A 25,765-nucleotide genomic window follows, 5' to 3' on the forward strand; every position below is an offset into this window, starting at 1 on the left:
CTTCCTCAGAGCAGAAATGTTGAATCAGTGTGACGTCCACTGTAAGCGCACAATGTTAGTAAAAACATTGGACATTTCCAGTGCGTTTGTGCCTTAAAACAGAATACTGTACATAGGGCTAATGTCCTAACCACGCTCCTCTAGCTGTACATGCTACCTATACAATGACATTGTGTCAAATATCTGACTTTTTTTTTTTAAAACATTGACTTTGTATGAAAAAGATGGAGTTATAATATACAGCAGAAATTATAGCTTCTGTTCCTTTTGACAATATCACGTGTTGTTTGTCTTCCTCATCCATTTCCACTTGTGGGAACCCCAGCTGATATGAAAGTGTCTGATAAAAAAATAAAATAAAAAATAAAAGTCACACAGATTGGACCACTTTGTTTTTCTCTCCCTTATCAACGCTTTTTGTCCCGGGCAGACCTCTATTCACAAAGGACACACCAAGCAAAGAAACAAAACAATTTAAAAACAAAACATTAAAACATTAAAGATTTCTTTTTTTTAAAACCTGTGTTACCATCTGAGTCGTGGTTCTCGTATCCGTGTTAAAAGGTTCCCTGTTGTTTGAGGTGAAATGTGAATCAACAGAGTGGTTTCACTCCATCAGAAAAGAACACAAACAGCAGCTGAAACGGCTGCTGTTTCCTTTGCCTCTTACGTCGAGGCAAGTCGATAACCTCCAGAGTGGCAGTCGAGACTTCATCACACCAAACTCCAACAACTTCTCCTCATCAGCTCGCTCTCCGCTTTGAAATCTGTGGATCTCTCCAAAGTTTTGGAATGGACTGGTTAAAAATAAATAAGAGTTTGTTTTTTTTTTAAAGTCTCTTTTTCTGTGGAAGTCTTTGCTTTTTTGGACGTGTGTAGTCGGATTTAATAAAGACAGAGAAGACGAGAACTGCGGGAGCCCGTCATCGCTGTCCTCCGCTTTAACACCCAATGTTCAGAGAGTGTGTCTGTGTGTGTGTGTGTGTGTGTGTGTGAGTGCATCACTCTCTCTGTGGGGGTTATGGCTGCTACTTGAAGACATAGTTGATCAGGACCTGAAGGAGGATGAGGAAAATGATGATGACGTAGTCGCGCTGCTGGAGGAAGGAGCCGCCCTCCACCCGGCCTGCCGCACGACTCCGCAGCACGCTGATGCTCCTACAAACACACAGGAGTTATGAGCAGCTGCTCTACAGATGTACATCACATCACGCTGAAGATACAGTGTGAATGATGTTCTTCTCACCTGTTAATGTCCTCCTGCGTCTGCTTTATAGATTCAATGGCACTTTGAAGTTCACTGAGGTCTGCTCCTTTTTTCCTCAGCCGACTGTTATGCTTGCTTTTGTGTCCTGTAACAAAGTATGTTTGAGTGGATGTGAAAGAAACTCTCAAGAGGGTTTTTATGACAAAAAATGCAATAGAAACTTGGGGATCACACAGACTCTAAGGTTGTTGGACACTTGAACTGAAGCGTATAAGCAAAGAGTCGAGTCCCTTCACCACCACCTCCAGAAGAAATCACTAATGACCACCAGAGTGTGCTGTTTATTCACTTTCATAGCCTCTAACATCAGAAGTTGTCCATTGAAAACTCCCACTGAGCAATGATCTGGTGTTTTTGCAGGTTAAAGACTTGTAGGTTTTAACACGGCTATATTTGGTTGAAAAGTTAACGATTTTTAGATATCTAGATAACATATAATTGTCATTTCAACAGAATTTTATAATATTTCAATATGTAGTGAGGACCTGCTTCACACTGAAACATAGTGAGTTAAAGAACTAACTGATATTTGTAAAACAAAACCTTCAATTTTCAGATTTTACCAGTTTTTTGGGCTATTAACTTGAATTGTCTATTTGTACTAGTAACATTGTACAACATGTGTAAAATTTAGACTATATGCTGTAGTTCAGTACACCCAAATGTTGACTTTTACCATTAAATATACAGTTAATAGCCAGTTTTATTCATGTGTGTGTGGTTTGTGACTCACGTTCGCTGCCAGATGAGTCTTGGCGGTCGGGTTCGGGTGACGAGCAGCCACTCTCTGGGCTCTTGGGCTTGTCGCTCTTGTGTTTCCTCTTTGGCACCGTTACCTACACACGCCCACACAAACAGTCACACACAAACACACAGAGAGAAACAGGTCAACAAATATGCCGCAAACACCAGCTACAACAAAATAAAATTACATACTTACTGTATATACAAAGGATACAAAACAGAAATACATACAAGTGTTCAAACACACACGGCCAGAACAAAATGGTGCTTGATGCACACGCACTCTACCTTCACACACACACACACACACACACACATTCCCTCACAAACATGGTAGTCAGTGTTGGTGCAGTAATGACAGCAGTAGCAGTACAAGGCATGCTGGTGCATCAGTGAGTCACATCCATTTAAAGCACTCAGGCAAATGACACAAGCTGCGCCTGACATGAACCAAACCTGCCAAGACCCTTTAGTTTACTTCTGATTTAGTTGAAAGGGATTAAATTCTGACTGGATTGCAGCTCTTTTTCTAAAAGCTTCATTTAATGTGATGCGGTTTTGCAGCACTGAGGTCTTAGTCGGCCAAAAGAGGTTAAACGGTTGATTTAATGTTGGTAGCGTGTGAACATTTCAGGTTTGGCCTGACAAAGACCACAGAACGAAAATGTCCTTTTCAACTATTTTTATCACTCTGGATGATGTTTTAAAAGAATATTCCTCCCAAGAATGATTTTTCCTTTGTCTACTGTAATAACTCCACTGCTTCAATTTCTTGCAAATTCAAGAGTTGATTTTGTTTAAGCAGGAATGGATGTTAATGCTGTGTAGAGTCATGAAACCAGCAGCTGATCAGAAACTGATACAGAGGCACTGTTTTACTTCTCAGTGCATCGTAGTTGTTTTACAAAAGCTAAACCAAACATTTTTGACGGTGACAGTTACTGATATGAAGAGGAAGAGGCCTGGGGCGCTTGGCAGGTGGTTACTTTGAACACACACACTCCCAAAAAAAACAAACAAAAAAAAAATACATCGACAGACCATTACATGGACTGCACCACAGCAGCCTTCAGCTACTCAACATTACATGAACCAGGAGCAGCACAGTAGAAGTTTAGACTCAGTGAATGAACACAAGACACATAGAAACAAATCAAATGGAGATGAGAACAGACACAGGTGAAGGGTGAAGCGACCAGGTGTTGATGGCTGGTGGTTGGTCTGTTGATGTAATGGATGGAGCTGTTCTCTGTTTTGTACTTTGTATGGGAGAAAACTGAGGTGCAAAAATATATATATATATGTATACTGTGTGTATATATATATACATATCAAAAATGCGAAGCTCACTCCATACTGATATCAGTCTTAGAAGAAGAATACCAATTAAACACTCACAAGGGTTTATTACAGTATCATTTCATTTCACATTGGGCATTTCATTTGCAGCTAGAGATGCTACCTCCACTTTTATTGTAAGGAGATTGTTGGAACACAGTTTAAAAAAGGCAACTTTTTATTGAGTAACATGACAAAAAAAAGTGTCTGCTGGGTTAAATAATGTGTGTTTAAAAATCAAGATTGTTCCAATCCGTTTTCTAAAAGGTGTAAATAAGTGGTAAATGACAGTAAATTGAGTTTTAACATCCTTTGCAGACACTCTACCAAGTACTGGGAAAGTGCCTGACAACATTGTGTAGCAGTACGGATACTTGCTGCAGCCTTAATTACTCAGAAACTGACTTGTCCGGAGCCTCCAGGGACAGACTGTCTCAAAATACTGCTGGTGTGGCACATGTAGTCCTTCGTGATGAATTATCAGAGGGAGAAGTGTATTATCTTGTTATCCGCTTACTTCAGCATGCAGTTGGACATAACCTTCCCTCCCATACAGAGAGAACGGCAGGCAAGAAAAGAGCAAAACAGAAGCAGAGAGACAAAGAAACACGGAGCGGAGGCGACGACGGCGGTGGCAGCACAGAGATGTGGACACACAGAGAAGAAGCGACAATGAAGACGGTGCACCGGGTGCTGCGCAGAAGGTGGCTGAGGCGGCGAGATGCTTTTTAAAAAATGTTTTGATCGGGACGACCTACCTGGCACTTGCAATTGTCCCTCCGCGGCCCCTGGTTACTCAGACTAATAAGACTGCCAGAACGTACCATAGGGGTGCGGTGTCGGACCTTGGTCTGGATGCAGCCGTCTTTCTCAAACTGGATCAGGTCATTGAGTGGATCCCATGGCCTCGTGCTGTGGAGGGAGGAGAGACACAGAGACAGAGATGAGAAGACAAGACAGAAAGAACAAAATGGTGAAAATAGTGAGACAGACATAGGTGAAGTATAGGAGAGATGACAGAGACAAACATATACATTAATGCAAGTATCGAATGCAGGAAGAGAGAAAGAGAAAATACGAGATAAAGAAACAAAGAATGAGAGTAAAGAAAGGCAGTAGATTGACAGTAAATAAAAATATCACAGGGATCACATTATTTCATCTGATATGACTGCATAACATTGACACTATTAAAAAATGTGGTTGTCTTATCCAACATACAATAAAAACTATTTACAGAATCCATTGACTCTCCTGCTGTTATAATAAATCACCACCAGATGGCGCCCTGTCACACTGGTCAATCCAACATGGAAGACTGGGGTAGCAGCTTTGCTTTGAACTAAAGCATCTTATGTTAGAGCTTTGTTATAAGACTTTGTTTTTGAGTCCTGAGGTGGTCTTGGATGTCACTGAATTTAATGCAAGTTCTATAATTCTAATTATAGCGACCGCAGCTTTATTAAAATTACAACTGCAACATTTTTGTATTGCAAGTTTTGCTTTTTGTTTTCTTTAAAAGTACAATGTTTTCAATCCAGTGTTTGACAGAAAGCTGAGCATGGATGTCTCTCTATAGGTTTGGTGAACTGAATATGTTGTTTCAGTTTCTGTGTGTTACAAGATATCCAGGATTTTTATATTGAGTACCCAAGTGTCTTCATGTAATATCAGCTTGACCTTTTTATGGTAATTTCATTGTCAAATGTTTATGAGTTTCTTATTTGTAAGCAGAGCACATTATACTGATATTATTGGCCGACATTACCTCCTCGTAGATATGTTGTATTGGCACATACTGTATGTCTGCCAACAAGAGCAAGAAGTTACAGCACATTAATGCCAAAGATATGTTTGTGGTATTTAGAGACAGTGTGTCAATGACACAGTTTGTCCACCACAGAAGAGTGACAAGTTGATTTTTACACTGTAAAATGTGCTACTCAGTACAAATTGAATATTGGTCACAATTTTCTTTATTTAAGAGATCTTTTTCAAAAATGTGTTTAAAAAACTATTACAGGCCAAAAATGCAGTTGGTTCTATTAATCAGGTATACTGTAGGACATTCTGCTTTAGCATAGAAAACCTATCAAATGTATTCATAAGTGAAACGATTTGGTACTAAGGTATGACTTGATTTTTCATTATAACTCTTTGATTTGCAACACTCATTGACTAATAACTGCTGCTGAACCCGTTTCACCTGTTAAAATTCTGTTTGTTTCACCAGATATGAAGTAGTCACCTTTTATTGCCTGTACTTTACTCTATTCTGACTCCAAACCTCATGAGCTCACAGGCAGCAGGAGAACAATCACTCACTCGGCATATCTGTAATGCCACTCTCCAGTGACGGGGTCCTGCTCGAACAGGGCCGGGATCCACTCCTCGCATTTGGCTTTCCGCTCGCGGGCTGATTTCCTCTGAACTTCCTCCAGCATGAACTTCTCGTTGGTGGCCTCAGTCTGGTCCTTGTTGTTGATGGCGCGGGTCACATGCTGCCACAGTCTGACAGATGGAGAGAGAACAGGGCCAATAAGTTTAGATTATCAGAAGGAGAGACGATGAATGGGTGCAACAAAAAAGAGAAATCTGAAAATGAATCAATATGCCAAAAAGTGGCAGACGGTAAATCAGAAGTTACAGCAGATACTGTGATCACAGTCTAGTCACCTTTCTGATTCAAACTCTCCCTGCTCCTCTGGGGGGACAGTGCAGCGGGTCAGACGGCTCTGCCTCAGCTCCGGTGTCGGGTCCCAGAACGTGTCCATCGTCCCAGTCTTCTTATCGTTGATGAAGATCTCGCTGTCCTGTGAATCAGAAAGTCAAAATGTTCCAAATGATTCTACATCTGCCATGAGGTAACTAAGGAAACAGATGAAAGTGAGGCTGAACCCGAAAGTGAGCACCAGGGTAAAAATAACATTTTTCACAGTGTATTTGAGACACAGACGTACCTCATTTTCACTCTACATCCCCTTGTCTTCTATTTTAATAACATTTTTTTTACTAAAGACTGTAGAGTAACCATAAAGAGCAATGATAAATCGATCAACAGAAAATTAATTGGCAATTTTTTTGATAGTCAATTGATCATTTCACTTATTTTTCAAGCAAAAATGCCAAATATTCTCTCTTTTCAGCTTTTAAAATGAGGGGATTTACTTCTTTTCTTTGTCATATGACCATAAACTGTATATCTTTGGGTTCTGGACTATTCATCAGACTAAACCACCATCACAGGTGCCAAGAAATTGTGATTGTACTTTTTCCCTAAAAATATTACAACTTTATTTTCAAAATATTAGACTTTTTTCTGTCAGCATGGCTGCAGACTTTTAGTCTTTTTATTCCTGCAGTAACAAGCAAACAGTCAGTCAGTAGAGGACCTTACCCAGTGTCCTTCCAGTGTAGCCAACACCTCCTTTCCCAGTTTGATCTTTCCAGAGATCTGATTGACACTGTCACTGCTGCCCAGGAATGGCTGGAGGAGAGAGAGAGAGAGGGAGAGGAGAGACAGGAGGAACAGGAGAGGAAAGAGTAGGATATGGTAGGAAAGGAAATAAAGAGGAGCAAGAGAAGAAGGATATGACAGCGAGCGAAAAACAAAGAAAAGCGTAGAAGTAGAGAAGCGAAGGAAGGGAGAGAGAGGGAATGGACAAAGCAAGTGAAGGATTTAAAGGAGGGGAAGGCAAGGAGAGATACACGTTCATGAAGTTTACTTGCTCCAATTACTGCTGCACAAAAAAAAAGCACTGAGCTTTATTACGTGTCATTCTGTCTCCATTTATGGAGACAGCACAATCTTTCCCTTTCAAACAGGGAAAGCTTTCTTCTGCTGATGCAGCAGAATAAATGTGTCATAAGGACAAGATTTCAACTGTAGTTTCCAACTTTTAAAAGATCTTTCTAATGCCACCATATTTTAATTTACGAACATTTTAACAACAAAAGAAAGCTACAACCATCAACTTCCAATTAAGCTTAGATAATTCAAGTTCTTAATCTAAATGGTTCAAACAGGTAAATACTGCAGTACTGCAGCAAAAAGATGTGTCAATGTAGGCTGAAAATAACAATAATTGTAAGAACTGGATTTATTGTTTTGAATTATTGAGATAATGATTCACCCATCACTACTTCAGACTAGTTAAGGACCCAAACATATCCAGATTAGTATTTTAAATGGAAATGTACTGATTGCACTGCTCGTTCTCTCTGACATGTACCTGTCGCTAGGTCATGATGGGATAGCGCAGCATGTGAATCATGGTATGGAGGATGGGATGTTTTTCAGGGCAGGGTGAGGGAGTGGATTGGTGGTGATGGCGCGGGGGAGTGAGACATTCAGAAAAGTCACGTGAGAAACTGGTTTTTTTTTTAATTAAAAAAAATAGTCTTAACAGTATTGTATCTCTAAAGGATTTGAGGAGCTCACGTCTAAGAAGTGTAAAGCCAACAAAGGAGTGTAGTTATCTCTATTAATTAAATAAACACACTTATTTTAAACCACAAAACACAGTCATACCTTGAGTTTAAACTCCAGCTGAGCGCTGTAGCCTGTTTTCTCACATGCAATGGTGATCTGACCACCCAGCTCCAGGGTCATGGTGCCGTACAGGATCCCTAGCAGAGTGAAAAAAAGAGAAACGCCAGTCAGCACAAACAACTGGAAACTCCAACACATACTCAAAATTTATGACTGGGTTGTATGATATTCTGTCTTTTTCCAACAGAGCTGACACTCCAAAGAAAAAAGTATCAACTAGATTAAAAGTAAATCAAAATGCGGACTCTGAATACTCAGAAAAAGTCAAGTATTGGACTAAGTGGACACAAAACTTTCCAAGTAAGCAGCATTAATGTAAAATCTATATCATCTATTATTTCACTGCTGCAATGCAGTTGTTGTTTTAACTCTGCATTCCTCTACTCCGCTTTTAAGTTCTCTGTGAGGCTGTCAGGATGAAAACATCTCAGCAGCGGATCAAACTTGCGATGGAAATTGATGATGCGGCACTAATGCCGACATAGTGGTGCAATCGGTTTCATCTCGGTGAATCTGAGCAACAACACGCAGTTCACATATTGTACAGATTTTACAGCAACATAAACACAAAGCATCCTGACCTTTGCAGTGAGCGTAGGGCATGTTCATCACGTAGTCTTCTCCTCGGTTGAGGAAAGTGAGCCGAGCCTCTCCGTCTAATATGGCTGACAGTGAGTTTCCTACAATGTGGAGGATCATTAGTAGTCAGTGGACAGAAATAATAAAAACCCTCAGCTGGGTACTTTTTAATTAATTTTTTATTAGAGTTTTAAGGTGCCTGGGGGTGACATTAATTGGATTTTAATAATTTGTGTGCGTGTGTGTGTGTGTGCGTGTCCGTACCATAGAACTTGGACTTGGCAAGGATGCTGCCACTGAGGCAGAAACCATCCTTCCTGTTGCTGACATAAAAGGCTGATACTGGAGGATGATGGGATACCTAAAGGAAAACGCACAGTGAATGAGTCAGCTTGAATTTGGCAGAAATGTCAGATCCTTTCACCCTGTACTTGTCCTATGGCTCCAACCCAATACAATATGCTTTATGAGATGTATCTGATACTTTTGGAAAGAGCTGTTCAGATTGCTTTTGCTGAAATCAAAATTATTACCTGTTCTGCGATGTAGAACGTCTTACTGTTGGTCTTTTGGTGGAGCCACATGCAGCGGTATGTCTCTCCAATAATGGGGTTGTAAGGCTTCTTCAACCCCTGTGGTATAAAAAGCAACATTAAACATGGTTTTAGTGAGATTGTACATGTAAAGCATGTGTACTGTAACATTAGGTATGTCGTGGCTTTGGGGATCATGTTCAGCATCCTGACCTTTGGCTTTTTGTAAAACCCGGAGATGTACCACTTCACCACTTTCTTCATCCGGTTGTAAGCGTTCTCTTCAACTGCAGCCCTGAGAGTGAAATATACAAATTTAGACTGGTGCTGCTGTGTAACACAAGCTGTTTAACTCAGCGGGTAGATGATAGTACCATCTGCTATTACAGCATTATCTTGATTATTTTAGCAGCTTTTCTATAGTTTTCATCCTGCGGTAAAGTATCCACAGAACATCTTTACAGTAAAGACATCCTGAATGTGTCTTACATTCTTCAGTGAAAGCATCCATGTGTCACATTATATATAGGACAGTCAGTCATTGAACTTAAAAGTATAAATACCGACTGCACACACAAGAAACCACTGATTCATTATTGAAATAAAATAAAATATGAATATGGAGGTTGAATACAGAGTAAAAAAGTGATGGGAACAAATGGGAAAACACTTATATACCTTATTGCTGAAAAAGAATAAGACCACATCATGACCACCTAAACATTACTAAAACTGTCTGCATGGATTTCTCTAAGAAGACTGACTCTTGTCAACCTGGAGAAAAACTAAAAATTGTTTTAAATTTGACTTGAAAGCCCAATTGTTATCACCATTGTCATATTATTGAGATACAATTTATGCAGTATGTTTTAGACGTTATATGGACTTGTGTCTCATATTTAAGAGTCTGCATGAACGGCACCTCCTCCTTTAAACCACTTCATTAAACTCATGGACAGTAGTTGCCGGAGGTGACTGTATTGTCCCATATACAGTAGATGCAGCAAACTTGAACAATCAGCTTTTTCTGTGAGAGCCGCAATACGGTAATTAGGAGCTGTGCTGCATACAACATTACACAACATACACAAAATCAAACTTTAAATATGTCTAAAATCTACTCAGATATGAATTCATGAATTCCGTTTTTAAAGATTGACTCTAACTTATTAACAAAGTTTTGATACATTTGCTCCAGTTTTTGCTGTTGCAACTGCACTGTATATAAAGTTATTATCTGTTTTATAATGTTGTCCAAATGAGCTGATGAGCTAATCCCAGCACATTTACATTGATGTTGTAAAAATATAAATATGCACTGGTGTGCATTATCACATAAATGAACACAATGTTTCTTTAACATGACAGTTTCTAAAAAAAAAAACCCTTAAGTTGCAACATTTTTGCACTTACCTATTTTTTTCTCATTTTCAAGTCAGACAATCTCAAAATAGAAATATATTTGTCCTATATATATATATATATATATATAAGGTGCTATCTCAGCACTGCAACATCATGTCCTTACCATCAAGAGCCTGGTGCCTTAAGTCAGCAGTTTAGAGACTCTTTATTCAGTTTTAAAGGACTTTCAAGCAATTTCATACTAATGTAGCACCCCTTCGGAGGGTAAAAATGACCTTAGTTTAGGAAGTCTGTTAAATGACAGTGAGTTCAATCTAAAAAGGACAAACAGGAAATGGAAGGTTCTTACTCTGACAGGAAGTCTGCATGGTAGTAGTAGTCAGAGAGTTTGTCCAGAAAGGACCTTGGCTCCAGGATGAATGTGGGCAGCACCACCTTGGACAGATCCATGCCGGGCCGCACCTGCTTCAGCAGAGTCCATATCAGAGATTTATTCTCCTCTGACACCGTCTCTGTCTGGGCAGCCTCACCAGCCTGGAGAAGGAGACATGTACAATGGTAGAGAGGTTATATCATTTTCTTATTCATGTACCAGTGTCCACATGCTCCAATTTAACGTGGCTGTTTGTGCAAAAGGACGTTTTAAAGGACGACTCCATCTGCATTTTTTCCTGTGTTGTTCAAATGGAAACGCCCAGTTAGAGTGCTGATGCCCCCACAACTTACACACACAAGCAGTTCGCAGTGTCTTCCTAACATACTCACTTGCTGTAAGAGCATGAAAAATTGTCCAGATATACTACGAGTGATGTCGCAGCACTGAGTGTTTAATTAGTGAGCTGTCAAACTCAGATTTCATCAGTATGGAAAAGCACATTAGCACTTTAACACTAGTCATCACACCGTTGCAGTCCCTTACAGATACCCATGCACACCAACCCACACAGAAAGTGATCAAAGCCTGTCCACATTACAGCTTTCTTAATAGCCCCAGCAGAGGAACATGCTAATTTGTCCTCATTATGCAGAAAACCTTAAGCTGAGAAGTTTTTATTCAAGCCAAAGATGAAAATGGTTGCAAGAAAACCCATGAAATTATGGCATACTGCTGCAATCACACTTCATCTACAATGTTTTTTTATTAAAAGGTCTTTGTTCCCTACCTCTCCCAGTTCCTCGTGGGACTGTTCCAGGTACGGGGTTTCCCGCAGATGTTCGTTAGGGTCCAGGTCGATGTATGAGTCGTCTTGGCGCTCTGATGTGTCGCTGTCGCTCTCCTCACTCTTCTCCAGGCCTTCTGGGTCTGACTCCTCGTGGTCCTGCTCTCCCTCTCTGTCTGACTTGTCAGAGTACAGGTCCGGGTCTTTCAAATGATCACTGTCATTGAACCTGGAGGAAGGGAGGATTGGCTGGTAAGATGTTTACTACACCAAATAATGACAAAGAGCAAGAAGCTTGACTTTAACAAAGATGGAGCATATTTTCTACTCACTGGAAACCGTGTATGTTATGGGCTCGGAGGAGGCTGTAGAAATTAATGGAGTGTTCTCCTCCAGTGGCTACGGTGCTCATGTCCTCCTTCCCCTCACGGATCATGGTCCTCTTCAGCAGGCTGGAGCACTTCAGGGCCAGCTCTAAGGCGTCCATCCAGCATCGGCCTGGAGAGGAGATTTAGATTCAATACTTGGCTAAAGACAGCTAAAGGGCTGGAAATTCATATTGACCATTAGTTTATTAATCATTCTTTCATAATGAACAAAAACTGTTCAGGTTGTTTAAGTGTTTTTTGAAAATGATTTTGGTTCTGGGCCCCATGATCCTGGTACGATTCCTGGACTAGTTCTGAATGATCCTTTAATTTGACAATTACAATGAAGTCTTGAAAAGTCTTTAGGATGCTTGATGCAGGAGCAAAATATTCAGAGGAGGTTTTTATTGGGCTTTTAAAGGCAATATAAAGTACTTAAAATGTACATATCAAATGAAGATAGTGGAAAAAATGAGCAGACAGTAATTATTGTGCATTACAATATGTAGAGAATAGGAAATCATTTTGGACATGGCTTCTGTTTGACTGTTCCAGCACCACGGACAGAGACTCAGAGTGGGAGAGCCTGGATCGGATGTTTCAGCACCATGGACAGAGACACATGGACAGATGGCTGTGTCATAAACCATTCACTCATTAGTTCACTTTTCACTTACTCACTATCAAGAATTGTAGAGGGCAACTATTAAACCATTTTGAATAATATATTATATTATTATATTATTATTATAGATTTTTTTGCTAGCTCTGGTTGTGAGCTGTATTTTTTTCAATTAGTACAAGACAGTAATACAATATTATTATGACCAAAAAAAGACAAATGACTGACAAGATAACAAGAAATCAGTGTACAGGAATGTATTATTACACAAATGATTAAATTATCAGTGCCAACGCTGGTGAGAAATAAGACAGAAGAAAAGAAAAAGAAAAGACATCAGTAAACTTAAGTGAAGTAACAAGTGGTTCTGGGTATAAGTTGGATGTTCTACTTTAGAGCTGCAATGAAATGAAAATAATGAACATTTGCTGGTTGCAGCTTCTCAAATGTGAAGATTTGAGGTTTTTCTGTGTCACACATGACAGTAGACTGAATATCTTTGAATTTTGGACTGATGACCAGACAAAATCAGACATTTGATCATGACATGCCATGCCATCATGACATTCACTGTTTTCTGACATTTTATAAACACAATGAGATTGAGAAAATATTCAACAGATTAATGGATAATGAAAATAATCGTTAGTTGCAGCAAAATTCTATTTGCAGTAGTGTGTGTGTGACCGCGTGTGCGTAGGGCTGTGGATCGCCATTATTCTGTGTGCTGGAGTGTTTAAGGGTTGAAGAAAGAGAGAGAAAGAGACTGTCTGTTGAAGGATTGTACTGTATATTCAAACAAGGTGTCTGCAGTGGATACTAACTTTCTTTTATACCCCTCACTGCTGTACTGTTCATGTTTATGCACCATTTATCACCATACAGACATGAGTGGTCGATTTTCTCATCTAAAACTATAAATAGAAATATAATAATAAAACGTATACCAGTGTTATGCCAATTTATGGGTTTATATCTCCCACTCAATGCAATCTGCTGCTGACAAAACAAATAGTTTAAGCGTGAATGACAGCTTGTCTCTTACCATCAGACTCAGAAGCAGCACGGAAGATGAGGTGGCTGCTGGGTAACGGCTGTGTGATGGAGCCCACTGCTTCTCCTTTAGGACCCTGTAGACGAAAGGGAGGAGACAGATGTTACACAACAGGCTCAGTGTTAAAGGCTCAGGTGGGTGTTATTTCCCAGTCAGTGTCTGGATTGCGCATTAGTCATTTTGATCTTTGTCTCTTTTCTTTTGAGATGGTTTTATGAGCTCCTTTGTGATTTCTTCATTCCACCCGCAGAGGTTGTATTCTTTTTTTTCATTTTTTAATCATTTATATTTGCAAGTAGAGGAAGTATAGACTCCCCAGTATGTTATTATGCAGATGAGCTATGAGAGAGGACAGAGGGGACGGAAACTAAATGAGTGAAGTGTTTGTTTTGATAGTGAAGAGCACGATGGAGAGAGTAAGAACGCTGTGATTGAAAACACAGACAACTAATTGTGATTTGAGTCTTTTCATAACGCTAACAAAAGGGAAAACACTTGAAATGCGAGGTCAGTGATGAATACCAAATCACAGTTGGAGTGGACTTGTGAACAAAGCTAAACAACAGGAACAAATGGACAATGTGTGCTGCCAAATACGAAAATGGCTGGCTGGACGCATTGTTTTCTGTGTGTGTCCTAAATGAAACAAGGATGAGCTCTTAATTATACAGTTTAACATCCACATCAGTTTCACCTTTTAATTTAACTGCTGGGCACAAAGGATTTGGTTTTTTCCTGGAAGATCCTCTTCCATTAAGTGTCTGTTTTTGTTCGTTTTGTTTTTGTTCATCACCGGAGAGCAAAACAGGCTGCATTCAATACACTCATCTGCTTAACAAACCACTGCTATCCACTTAACAATCCATTATGATTAAATCTGGGACGTGATTAATATAAGACAACTGAGGTCATGGGTGGCAGATTTAACACCATTATTAAAGGGTCACTTGATGTAACACATGAAGTTCAGTTTACTAATCACAAGGAGTGCTACTCTGTCTGTGAACAGATGTCTTGTGTGGCCCCAAAGGGAGCTTTCTAAAGTTTATAAAAATATATGTATATTTTTTGCATTTAAGAGGCAGATACCTAGTTTCATTATGGGAAATGTAGGATCCAGCAAATCAACTTCACTTTAAAGTGCAATACTACATTGCTGGAGTTGTTACTGTATGGAATTTTCTGTGAGAAAAGAAAAAAACTGAAGTCTTTCTGTCTGCATTTACTATTCTATTTCATCTTTTTCAAGCCTTTCATTTATTCACATTGGTACCTTTTACTCTGATGGCTTAACCCTGTGCTTTGCTTCTGTAACCAACTACAGTACCTCTTCAACTGCTCAGTCCTGAGCAGTTTCAAGTTTCCATGACGTTTCTATTCCTTTCTGTAAGTCAGCCCACTTCCATTGCCTGTAAATGTTTGTCCTTACTTGTTTGTTAATGTTAACCGGTGAACAGTCTAATTAACTAATTAAATAAATACCAGAAAAAAAGTTGAGAAACAGAATCTGTGACAATAATTATTTGTCTAAGAAATTCCTCTATTCTCTTATGTTCCCCAGTGTAGGATACACCAACTCAACGCTCCATGGTATTATTGATAATATTGTATTCCTGTATCTTAAGGTATATTCTGACCTTGACGGCCCAGATGGACTGCTCCAGCGGGTGGAAGAGCTTGAAGCAGAAGCCGTCCTTCTTGGAGGGCCTCTCGATCAGCTCGCAGGCGTTGAGCAGCACGGTTCCCACCCACTGACCGTTTTTGTGAGTTTTGTAGATGAGCAGGACACCAGGTTTCAGCACGCACCACAGCTTGGTCCAGCTCTTCAGAGTGCCACGGATCTGGAGACACCAATTACAGATTCATGTCAGAGAGCTGAAGGCTTCGTATTACTAAAATTACCTTCTGTATTATATTGTGTGAGGAGTTTGAGGATTTTGGGGTATAATATTCAAAGTGTATTGGTTTGTTTCTTTTGGCCAGGTGGAAAACAATTTAGACATGTGCATTATATAAGCACACAAGAGGAAAACGTGTGGCTGACGTTCCCACCTTTAGCCAGTCGGCCATGACGATGACAGAAGGATCAGTGATGGTGCTGAGCAGCTCCTTGGTTGCCCTCTTCTTTTCTTCCCTGTAGTTTTTCTTCTGCACCTACAGGGAGAGCACAGAGAGACGGACTATGCCTTAGAACAACTGTGAATATTAATATTCCACACTTGGTTCGTGACTGAATTACATTTGGCAGCAAATAATAAGACTGGGATCACACTCCTTAGTGTCTTTGTTAAAGCAGCACCTGGTGCCTTCTCACTGTATCTCACCACCCCGATATTTAATATATCCTGGTGACACTGATGCACGACAGTAAAATTATGACTCACAAAGTTAACACAGTGTAAAATGACAGTCCCTGACAAGCATCAGCAATTACGCTATACATGACACTCTCCATTTAAGGGTATTTTAACTTATTATGCCTGCCTTGATAATTAGTATCTGGATACATAAGACTTAAACAGACTTAAGATCACTTACCTTGAGGGACTCTTTTTTGGTGAGCTTTCCTCCAGACGCCGACACATCCTTGTCTGAGCCATTGTACAGCTTGGTTTCAGACTGTGAATACACGATAAGCAGGGGTTTAATTGCAAAAACGTTGAAGACATCAATATCCCTCAACTTGAGACAGTGAAAAATCTGAATATTTATCTGAAAAACACAACTCTTGACTCTCAGACAATACATGTCTGTTCATCATAGCCATAAATATCCTGTGTGGATTTGTGCCCGGTCTATTTAACAATAATCCGTACTAATAGTTGTCTTTATTGTTGGTGATTCAGGAATTGTGGCTTGTTTTCCTGCAGCACTCTGTGCAAGCTGTTCTGGATAAGAACATCCACTAAATGACTAAATGCAATCTAGGCTACAAAGTGTTCCCTCTTAATGACAAATCCACTTCCACTAATAGTGCAATTAACTGAGTCAACAGGAAGAAATATGACACATAACATTAGATGTTTTATAATAACATTAGCAGATTGTCATTGTTTCCATGCCTTTCCTTTTCCTCTGAAACTCAATTGCTTCTATGGTAACCCAAACTTAGCTCGTTTAGCCGAATGAAGCCTATAAATGCCAGTGCAGTTGTGTCTCTGCCAGCTTTCTGCACAAGCCAATTGGAGGGATGTATAGGGAACCTAAAGCAGGGCTACTTAAGGCCTTAAACACCCACAGGCAGGGACGGAGAAAGACTGAAGGTACATGATACTCGTTATCATGTACCTTCAGTCTTTCTCCGTTTCCATTGAAGCTAAAATCTTCTCTTCCGTGTCCTATGGCTGAGACCGCATCGAGTCAGATTAATTAAAGTCCACAGATAAGGATTCATCCAAATCTTGCTTTTGGGAAGCCTTGGTGAGAGAGAATCATATGCCTTCATACTACTACACAATCATAACAAAATATTTAATAGGATTCCTGTCCGATGCAAGCGTTTCCGCTGTGACTCAGACGCCCACGTTTGCACTGACAGACGTGTTTGATGTGGACAGATAACTAGCTGGGCCTCCTCCACACTCACTCACTTGAAAGAGGGGCTGAGTTTGATTTTTTCTTGTTAAATGTTTGATGTGTACAGTGTATATGATATGTGAGTCATCTCAATGTAGGCTATCTGACGCCTGAGGCCAGACTGGGAAAGAGAGAGAAGACATGCAGTAATTCCCATATTCTCTGGTCTCATTACAACACAGACACCAAAGCACCCAGTCAGTTCTACCCACCAATCACAGCACATAAACTGATGGGAGTGTTGTTTTTTTTTGTTGTTTTTTTTACCTTGCTCTTAGATATGGAATGTGAGTCCTCTTTCAAAGGCAGAGGCAAGAGGTCCTCCTTCCCTCTCTCGAAACCTGCAACAAAAAACACAACCGTTTAAGGAAATGCTCGGTCCATCAATGTGTCTCTCCATATCAGGAAATTATGTTTTTTTTTTATTCTCCAGGCAACCGATCTCATTCCAGTCGGTTACCAAGCTGCTGTGGATTCAGACAGACCCGGTGCCATGGGCGGCTGCCAGGGGGTCAAAACAAAACAGGACTTCATTACAAGTTTCTATCAGGCCTCGAGTTAAAAAAAAAAGAAAAAAAAAGAAAGAGTGTTTTTCACAAAAAGAATGGTAAGTGGTAAATGGGCTTTTCTAGTCTTCAGAACACTCAAAGCATTTTACACTGCATGCCAACCTTCACTCATTCACACACACACACACACATTCATACACTGATGGCAGAGGCTACCTGCTCATCAGGAGGAGTTTATAATGTACATTTACACACACACACACACACAACACACACACACACACACACACACACACACACACACACACACACACACACACACACACACACACACACACACACACACACACACACACACTCTGATGACACAGCCTAGAGGAGCAATTTGGAGTTCAGTATGTTTCCCAAGGACACTGACAGGTGGATTGGAGGAGCTGGGGATTGAACCACCAATCGATTATTGGACGACCTGCTCTACCTCTTAGCCACAGCCGCCCCCAAAGACAGTATGAACAGGCAGCACGGTGAAGAGAATGAATCACCAGGCCTCAAGAAGTTGGATTAGTGCACATCTTTTCTTTTTAAAACCAAATAGGCACACTTAAATTGTGATACAGTGCTCATTTTTCCAAGTTGATATGTGTGAGGAATGAACGGAAAACCAAGACCCAGGTCTGTAATATGGAAAATGAATAGGTTTTAATAAAGTGGTGGATGCTTTTGAGGAGAAGGAGCAGAAAAAATGACTTGGTTCAAGGTGAGACAGCTCAGTCACCTTGTAGTTTACAATAAGAAATTAAATGTACAAAACTCAGAACATGCCCTGTCTTTGCTTTTCTCTCTTTACAGCTCCACCGGGTTTGCCTTCAAATCCTAGCTCTACCAACAGGTCAGGGTGTATGTTCAGAAGTTCTAAACCAAATATATGTTGCTTACTTTATATTTTATAGTTTGCTCTAGTGCTAAAACAGAAAGTGACAGAAAGACAGCAATTTTGATAATCAACTAAAGGTCATTTATCAGCCAAAAATACCAGACATTCTCTTGTTCCAGCTTCTCCACTGAAGATTTGCTGCTTTTCTCTGTTATACATCATTGTGAATTGAAAATCATAAATTGTTAGATTGGGCTCTGGGAACTTATAGGTATTTTCCACAGTCTTTTAACATGATATATAATTAGGGATTAATCAATTAATTAATAAAACAATAAATAGATTAAATGAGAAATATGCTGATTGATGAGATCCGTAGCAACTGGATATCAGATGTGTTTGAAAACAGTTGCAGGGACATGCAAATGTCTGAGTAGGCAACTAGAATCTCATTATGTAATGTCAGTCACGGGAGCAGACTGTCCTCCTAAGCAATTGAAAACCAGCCACAGAATCTTGATGGCAACAAGCTGGCGCCTGAGCTCAAAAGTTAGATAAGTTGGCTGGTGAAAGGAGATACCTGGCTTAAATCCACAGTTTGGCAGGGACAGAGTGGGTGTGGAAGGTAATTTGGAAATAAAGAACATCATCAAAAACACCATTTAGTGAGAAATTTAACCTTAAGTGCTCCGGTGGCTGAAGGGACTGTGTATTTCTGTATATGTGAAACAGGATAATGCTGAAAATGTGCATTAACGCAGAGTCAGTTCCAACCTAAGAAGGAAGAGATTCGCTGTTCTTCATTTGAGCTCCACCTCTCCATTTCTAATCTTTATTAGTGAGCTTATTTCCGACCAATCAGTGTTGCGATTCCAGCTGCCTCGCAAGGTAAATCAGTGATAGACAGATGGTTCATCCAATCACGTGCCGAGTATTTTTTTTGATGAGTTGGCCCTTTTCCAAACAGTTTCCATGGACGACTTCTCAGATGGTTCTGTGTAACAAACCATCTGGTGCGTCAGGTTACTAGTTGCCTACCAATTAGTCTAACCTCAGCAACAGATTCCCCGCTGGGATCCTGGCGGCTGGTGACACCGGTGGTCTCAAAGTGAGAGGCAGTAAATATTTGATAGTTTCCGTCTCCTATCCACAGGCCATCAGTTTTCAGCCTTGAGAGGGAAGGAATTGCTTCTGAGGTTCATTACCAAAAGAGATATTTATCATTGCAAAAAGGATGACATCATATTTCACTGACAATTTGCTTTAGAGTTTCATTTTCTGCTGCAGACAAATCATCATGGATCATAAATTCTTAAATGACTATTGTTAAAGAAAACCCAAGTTTCAAACTCCACATTTGGATACTTCTAATAACAACAATATGATGTTCAGTGAATTCCTGGAATGACTTGTTTTATTCACTTATTATTAACCCGCCTTCATCTACCCTGCTTCTTCAATTTTCTGTTATGCATTTCAACAACCCTTCCTGTGTTGCTGCAGGTGTTTTATGTATACATAGAGAAAGCAATATTTGTGATAGCGACAGTAAAGAGCTTCCAGTGAAACACAGTTCTGTCTTGATCATTGAAAGTCTGGACAAAATGGTGACACTAGACACAATATATTACCCAAATTAAGTCAGCATACTAAAAAACACTTAGATTTTTCAACACTGTTCTGCCATTTAACTACGTTGAAGGACTGTCTATGTTTGGCTATTTATATGTGAAAAGAAGACAAGTGCAAACATTTTGCAAGTAGAAATGGAAGGTACAATAGTGTCTTTGTGCTTCATAAGTAGTATTTTCTAGCTTGTTAACAGGAACTTTTCATGGCTTGAAACATATCATTCCTCTTTTTTCCCACAAGCAATAGCTCTCAGGAATGGAACAAAGAGTGCAGAAGGTCAACAACCATGCTGTACAAGTGCTACTTGAGCAAGAGTTAAATGTATACATGCATTTTTGTTTGAGAACACTTCAGCAGGTTGAATGATTGTTGCAGTGAAAGCATACTATCTATGTTTCTTTCTTGTATCTTTCCATCCAGCTGATTGCATCCAATGCCAGAGCTACACAATATTAGCCTGAATTTGCTTAAGTTCCAATAATAAAACAGTGATATACAGCCAGAAATGATGCCATGTAATTGTTTTTTGTTGCCTTATCAGTGCTGCCTTCTGTTTAATACAGATCCAGTTTCAGTGATCCCATCGGACCATCTGCGCCCACTTGACAGACGCATCTCCATGTCAACTTCAGCAGGAAAACAACTCAAGGGCAATTCACCCACTATAGCAAGCCACAAGAGGATACATGAGTCATAATCTCCTTCCCTCAATTTCAATTTATAGGGAGGAAACTGAAGATCATAATAGAATTAATTAAAATATATATATAATTAAAATATATACATATATATATATATTATTTAAGAGAGGCAAAGCACCATCAAACCTGAAACTGAATCAAATCTATTGATAAAAGCCCAACTTGTGGGCAATGAACTTATTATTTACAATCAAGCAGTCTGACTAAATTAATGTGGTCTGTGATCAAGTGTTCCGTTTCAATTTGAGACACCTTATTGGTGTCACTCCTATGCCCTGTTAAAACCTATGTTCAGAGACCTGAACACACACACACACATACACATGTGACAGAATCATTTCATTATGGTAGAAGGAGCTAGACAGATAAGGCTTGAGGCGGCTTATTAACTCATTACAGCTAAAGTTGAGCTTTAGATGGAAAAACAAAATCACTCAAATTTAATTTGTCTATGTGTCTAAAATAAGGAAGGAAACATTATGTACAAAAGTGGTCATTGCTATCCAAAAATTTGAAAATCATGTGCAGTCAGTGTTTTCAAGTGTCAGTTTTATCAACATGTACCTTATTTTGGAAGCACACACTTAAACTGAAGTTTCTTTCATTACTAGAAAACACTTCTAAAATGGTCCAGCAGGTTATAAGGTATCGTTCATGAGTAATGTTAATCCTAATTAGCCCACATGAACCATTTTTGGATTATGCAATATGTCAACTTCAATACTTAGACTTAGAAGCGGGCTTTGTACCACAGTAAGATTTTGATAAGCCCTCTTCCTCCTAAGGACAATGGCAGACGAGGGAGGCAAATCGTCGTGTGAAACCACCAGAGGATTTAAGGTACAGAGGGTTTTAGTGGTGTGCATTTCACAGAAAAGTGTGTGAGCGGGTTGTGATTTTCAAAAAGGCAGGCATAGTACATTGTTTTTCACAAAATTATGGATTTTTCTTCACACCATTTTCGGCGCTGACGCTGTTTGACTTACTGTAAGAGGCTGATATGACTGTGAATATCTTTTAGCTGTTGAATGTGTCCAGTGAAGTCTGCTGTAGTATATTAATATGTATTTACACAGTACTTATCAAAGCAGTGTTACAAGAAGCATTCTGTGTTTTATACTGATATTAAAATTAAACGTTTTTCAGACCTACAAGAGCAAAGATCAGCTGGCAAGATTTTTTTTGGTTTTGTTTTTTGATCCTATGTCAAAGATCATGGTGACACTGTTGACAGATGCCGCAGGGGCCGGCTAAAGTCAGAGCCCAGTCTACCAAACCGAGACTTTTCACATCTGCTTTATTTTGTGGCCTGGTAGAGACAAGAGGTGGACGTGTGCTAATGAGCTAATCTAAAATCAGTATCTTCTGATGCAGTGTTATCAGATCATTATGGCATTTTGGCAGCCAACTACTTGTAATTTTTGTAACTTAGGAATTCAAGACTGATCTTTGATCTACAGTAAAATTTTACATTGTTTTGGCATGTATCTGACATTCCTATCCGCAATTACTCCCCATAAATGAGGTGACCCATAGTAGCAGTTTTATGCCCAAATTTAATATACTACAACCATCATTTGCAGCCAAAATCCCAACATGGGGCTGCAAGAGAGGAAAAAAATCACTTCTACTTCAGTTTTTATGTCATTTGTTTCCTCATTGCATATATAACTTTCTTATTTGTATCTGAAATTTCTTAACTTCACATAGGTCTTTTAGTCTGCACTGCACAATATACATTGTACATATTTTCATGACATTCTGTGTGGAAATGTGCTAAATCTAACCCTTGCTGTATGAGAATTAATGTCAGGGAGTACATGTGAGTGTGTCTGTGTGTATGGCTGAAGTAGTAGGCGGATCACGCCCCACTGCAGGCTGACTAGGGCTTTTTCCTTTGAGAAAAAAAAAATGGAGCTGCAGTGATCTCACTCTGCATCAAAGATCATAGACAGAAAGAGAGGCATAACAGTAAAGACAGAGAAAAGAGAAAGAGAGAGAGAGGAAGAGCTGTATGTTGCTACATTCAGTGTCTTTCCACATTAATGTTCTGCCTCACAAAATGAATAGAGTCTGAGTCACCAAACACCTACATCCCACCAACTGCAGACGCAAAGACAGAGGTAAGAGAAAAATCATGATAAACACACTTCACTCCTAATCAAACCGTCTGTTTTTTATTTAATTGAACAATTTTCATGATTGACTGTGTCCTCTATCAAGTCAATAAAATTCTTATAACTTTGTAATGTCACAAAATAAACAGACTGATCTATTGTGAGGCAGTTGCTGTAAGCAGCTAGCAAGGCTGGCCAGTGTATATTGTCATTGGAGGCTGATATAGGTTTGCTTCAGCTAGAAACGCTGCTTGTGTTATTGATTAATAATTTACTGCTCTATTCCTGTGGAGGTGCTGCTGGTACTTTGGGTCCTTACACAACACACATCAAACCAGTCCAGTTTATTTCATGCTTATACTGGTGCTAAACCAGATTGATTAAAAGAAAGAAACAGTGCAGGTGGGTAGAATGCTACACCTCTACTCTTCTTTAAAAACACGCCAAAAATCAATGTACAGAACCTTAAATGAAGCTGTGTTTTATAGGAAATCTAAAGGCTGCCATGGCAACAGGTGACTTAAGAAGAACAAATGGTGGGAAAAGCTGTCAGCCCTGTTACTAAGAATGCATCAATTTTAGGGAGCAAATTGCCTGTGTGTCTACTAGTGTGGGAAACTTGCCATAGCAACAGCGTCTCTACTATTTTGGTTCTAGATTTATGAAAAATGAAAGATGGCAGACCCACTGAAGGGAGAAGGAGTACAGTAATATCTGTACAAAACTGTTAGTTTTAGTGAGAGTACAGTCAGTTGTCAGGATGACATTTATCCAAGGATATATTAGATTTAGTTAACTTACAAACTAAAATGTAACAACTACAAGCTATATACATTCTTGGACATGTGTCTACTGAGTAGGACATATCGTATAAGCACAATTCATCCTTGTTGTTGCTCAGAATGAATGTTGGGTAAGTACACAGTGCTCCAAACCATCAAATGAAAATCCTGTCATATTTACCTATGCGCTGCTACATATTTTGATGTAAAATGGTGGAAAGGAATCATTTTCGCATACAAAATATCTGACTGCAACATCTGAAGGGAGCTTGGATAGTTGGGATTCAAGTCAGCATGGCAACATGGGATCACAGGGAGTGGAGAGGTATCCTTTTGGCATTTACAGAAAAGAAACAGCTTGCTGTAATGCTACAAGGTCGAATTTGACAGACTACATTTTGGACAGTAAACTTGTCACATTTTAGGGATAGTGTAGCAATTAGGTGAAAGAATGAAGTAGTTTTCCTTATTGTGTCATGCATAAAACTATGTCCAGCCTGCATGGATGTACAAGACATCACAAATTCATAAAAGCCAGATCCAGAATGCTGCATATTTTTCCAAACTTTTGAGACAAAGAAAATTTAAAACACATCAAAATCAGTATTGCACTTTGATTAAGTTTGGGGACTTGTGAGAAACAGGTTACAAAGAGAACAGACACTTTAATACCCCTTTAGATCTCTTTTCCAATTCACAGCACTTCTCTTCTTTATTACTGTAGAGCACCATTTCCTCTTGGGAATCAAAAACCCATCTTGTCTAAGACAATCTTTATGGTCCAAGACTCCACTGAATGTTCCAACATGCAGTACGCCAAGTCATGCTGACCTCAGGATGAGCCACGATTTCATCTAATCATTGACCACAAGGATACAGCTTTTTCCACTCTCTTATAGCTGCATAAAGGACCTAATTGCAACCTCCAAATCCATTTCCCTTGCAGTTAGTCCCTAGCTACGGAATAAACAACAGTAAACAACACAGCTAAAAGAGACCAGTCTACATAAAAGGGTACATCCACTAGCTTAATGGGAGATAATGGGCAGCAATTTCACAAATGACATTTTATTAATTTTTTTTATTAATCTGGGATCAAGCTTCTTTGTGTTCAAGGGTTCCTGTCCTCATTTCAGGCCTTCAAAGCTGTTCGTTATGCTGCCTGTCAGAGTAATGCACAAAACAACAAGGGAGAATATTTTTGACCAGTTACACATGTCAGTCTATAGGTTAATTTGCATACACACTCCTTTAATGGCTGGGCAATTATATGTTCACAATATCAGATATTCTTTTTGAATGGATAAAGTACCAGTGTAAAACTGACTTCTACACAGAGTGTTACATTATGGGTTGTTTGTAGCATTAATGTTGCTAGGCTAGCGAGGGTCTTAAAGTCTGTTCATGGTGAGTGTGTTACAGTCAGTCAGCCCTAAAAATGTTTCAATAGTCCAGTTTAACCTGCTGGAGTTTCTGAAGCCTCTTGTAATGTGTTTTCTGCCACAGAGGAAATAAATTCATGACAAGTGAAAATGAGTCCAAAGCGTCTTCTGACGTCTCTACTGCAGAAACAGAATATGTCAAGCTGCCAAGTACCACTGTCAAGACAAGACAAGACAAGGTTTGTCAAGACAAGACAAGGTGTGTCTTTTTGAGCTCCAAGATAAGGAGCTCAAAAAGACAAACAGGCAATCGTATAAATGCTAACTGCTGGAGAAAATCATTTTTGACTGCTTCCAAGAGCCTGGCAGGAGAGTGTATACTATGATGTAAGTTGCATTCAAAAAGTAACATTTTTCCAAAAACATCTGTTGGAGAAGGGGGGGGGGGGGGGGGTTATGCCATCATGAGCTGCTGTGACTAAATACACTTAAAAAACACTATGAGGAGAAAAAGTATGAGCTTAAAGTCAAGCTTTTATTACTTTTATTCTGTCTGCACACAGTCAGCCCGATGAGACTAAAGACCATCATCTCTTGGAAAAAGGGTGAT

The 25,765-nt window shown here is 39.5% G+C and overlaps 1 protein-coding gene across 6 annotated transcripts in view; it reads right to left on the reverse strand.

The window, feature by feature from the left end:
• Positions 1-458: 458 nt before the first annotated feature.
• The window catches only part of osbpl8 (oxysterol binding protein-like 8), a 96,341-nt gene continuing 71,034 nt past the window's right edge, over positions 459-25,765 (reverse strand). For 5 of the 6 annotated variants that reach the window (XM_042403243.1, XM_042403244.1, XM_042403246.1 and 2 more), the window contains 20 exons: positions 17,426-17,499; positions 16,121-16,201; positions 15,635-15,736; positions 15,220-15,423; positions 13,574-13,658; positions 11,871-12,036; positions 11,542-11,767; positions 10,728-10,912; positions 9,227-9,308; positions 9,014-9,112; positions 8,745-8,841; positions 8,483-8,581; positions 7,881-7,978; positions 6,747-6,836; positions 6,026-6,162; positions 5,675-5,860; positions 4,108-4,261; positions 2,001-2,103; positions 1,247-1,352; positions 459-1,158 (listed from right to left, as the gene is read on the reverse strand). In XM_042403243.1, the coding sequence (XP_042259177.1) occupies positions 1,029-1,158; positions 1,247-1,352; positions 2,001-2,103; positions 4,108-4,261; positions 5,675-5,860; positions 6,026-6,162; positions 6,747-6,836; positions 7,881-7,978; positions 8,483-8,581; positions 8,745-8,841; positions 9,014-9,112; positions 9,227-9,308; positions 10,728-10,912; positions 11,542-11,767; positions 11,871-12,036; positions 13,574-13,658; positions 15,220-15,423; positions 15,635-15,736; positions 16,121-16,201; positions 17,426-17,499 (2,504 nt within the window). In that variant the 3' untranslated portion in view covers positions 459-1,028. The remainder of the gene's footprint in view (positions 1,159-1,246; positions 1,353-2,000; positions 2,104-4,107; positions 4,262-5,674; positions 5,861-6,025; positions 6,163-6,746; positions 6,837-7,880; positions 7,979-8,482; positions 8,582-8,744; positions 8,842-9,013; positions 9,113-9,226; positions 9,309-10,727; positions 10,913-11,541; positions 11,768-11,870; positions 12,037-13,573; positions 13,659-15,219; positions 15,424-15,634; positions 15,737-16,120; positions 16,202-17,425; positions 17,500-25,765) is intronic. The other variant, XM_042403245.1, reaches the window with a different exon arrangement.

The sequence above is a fragment of the Thunnus maccoyii genome, chromosome 23 (genome assembly GCF_910596095.1).
Source record: "Thunnus maccoyii chromosome 23, fThuMac1.1, whole genome shotgun sequence".
Classification (NCBI taxonomy): domain Eukaryota; kingdom Metazoa; phylum Chordata; class Actinopteri; order Scombriformes; family Scombridae; genus Thunnus; species Thunnus maccoyii.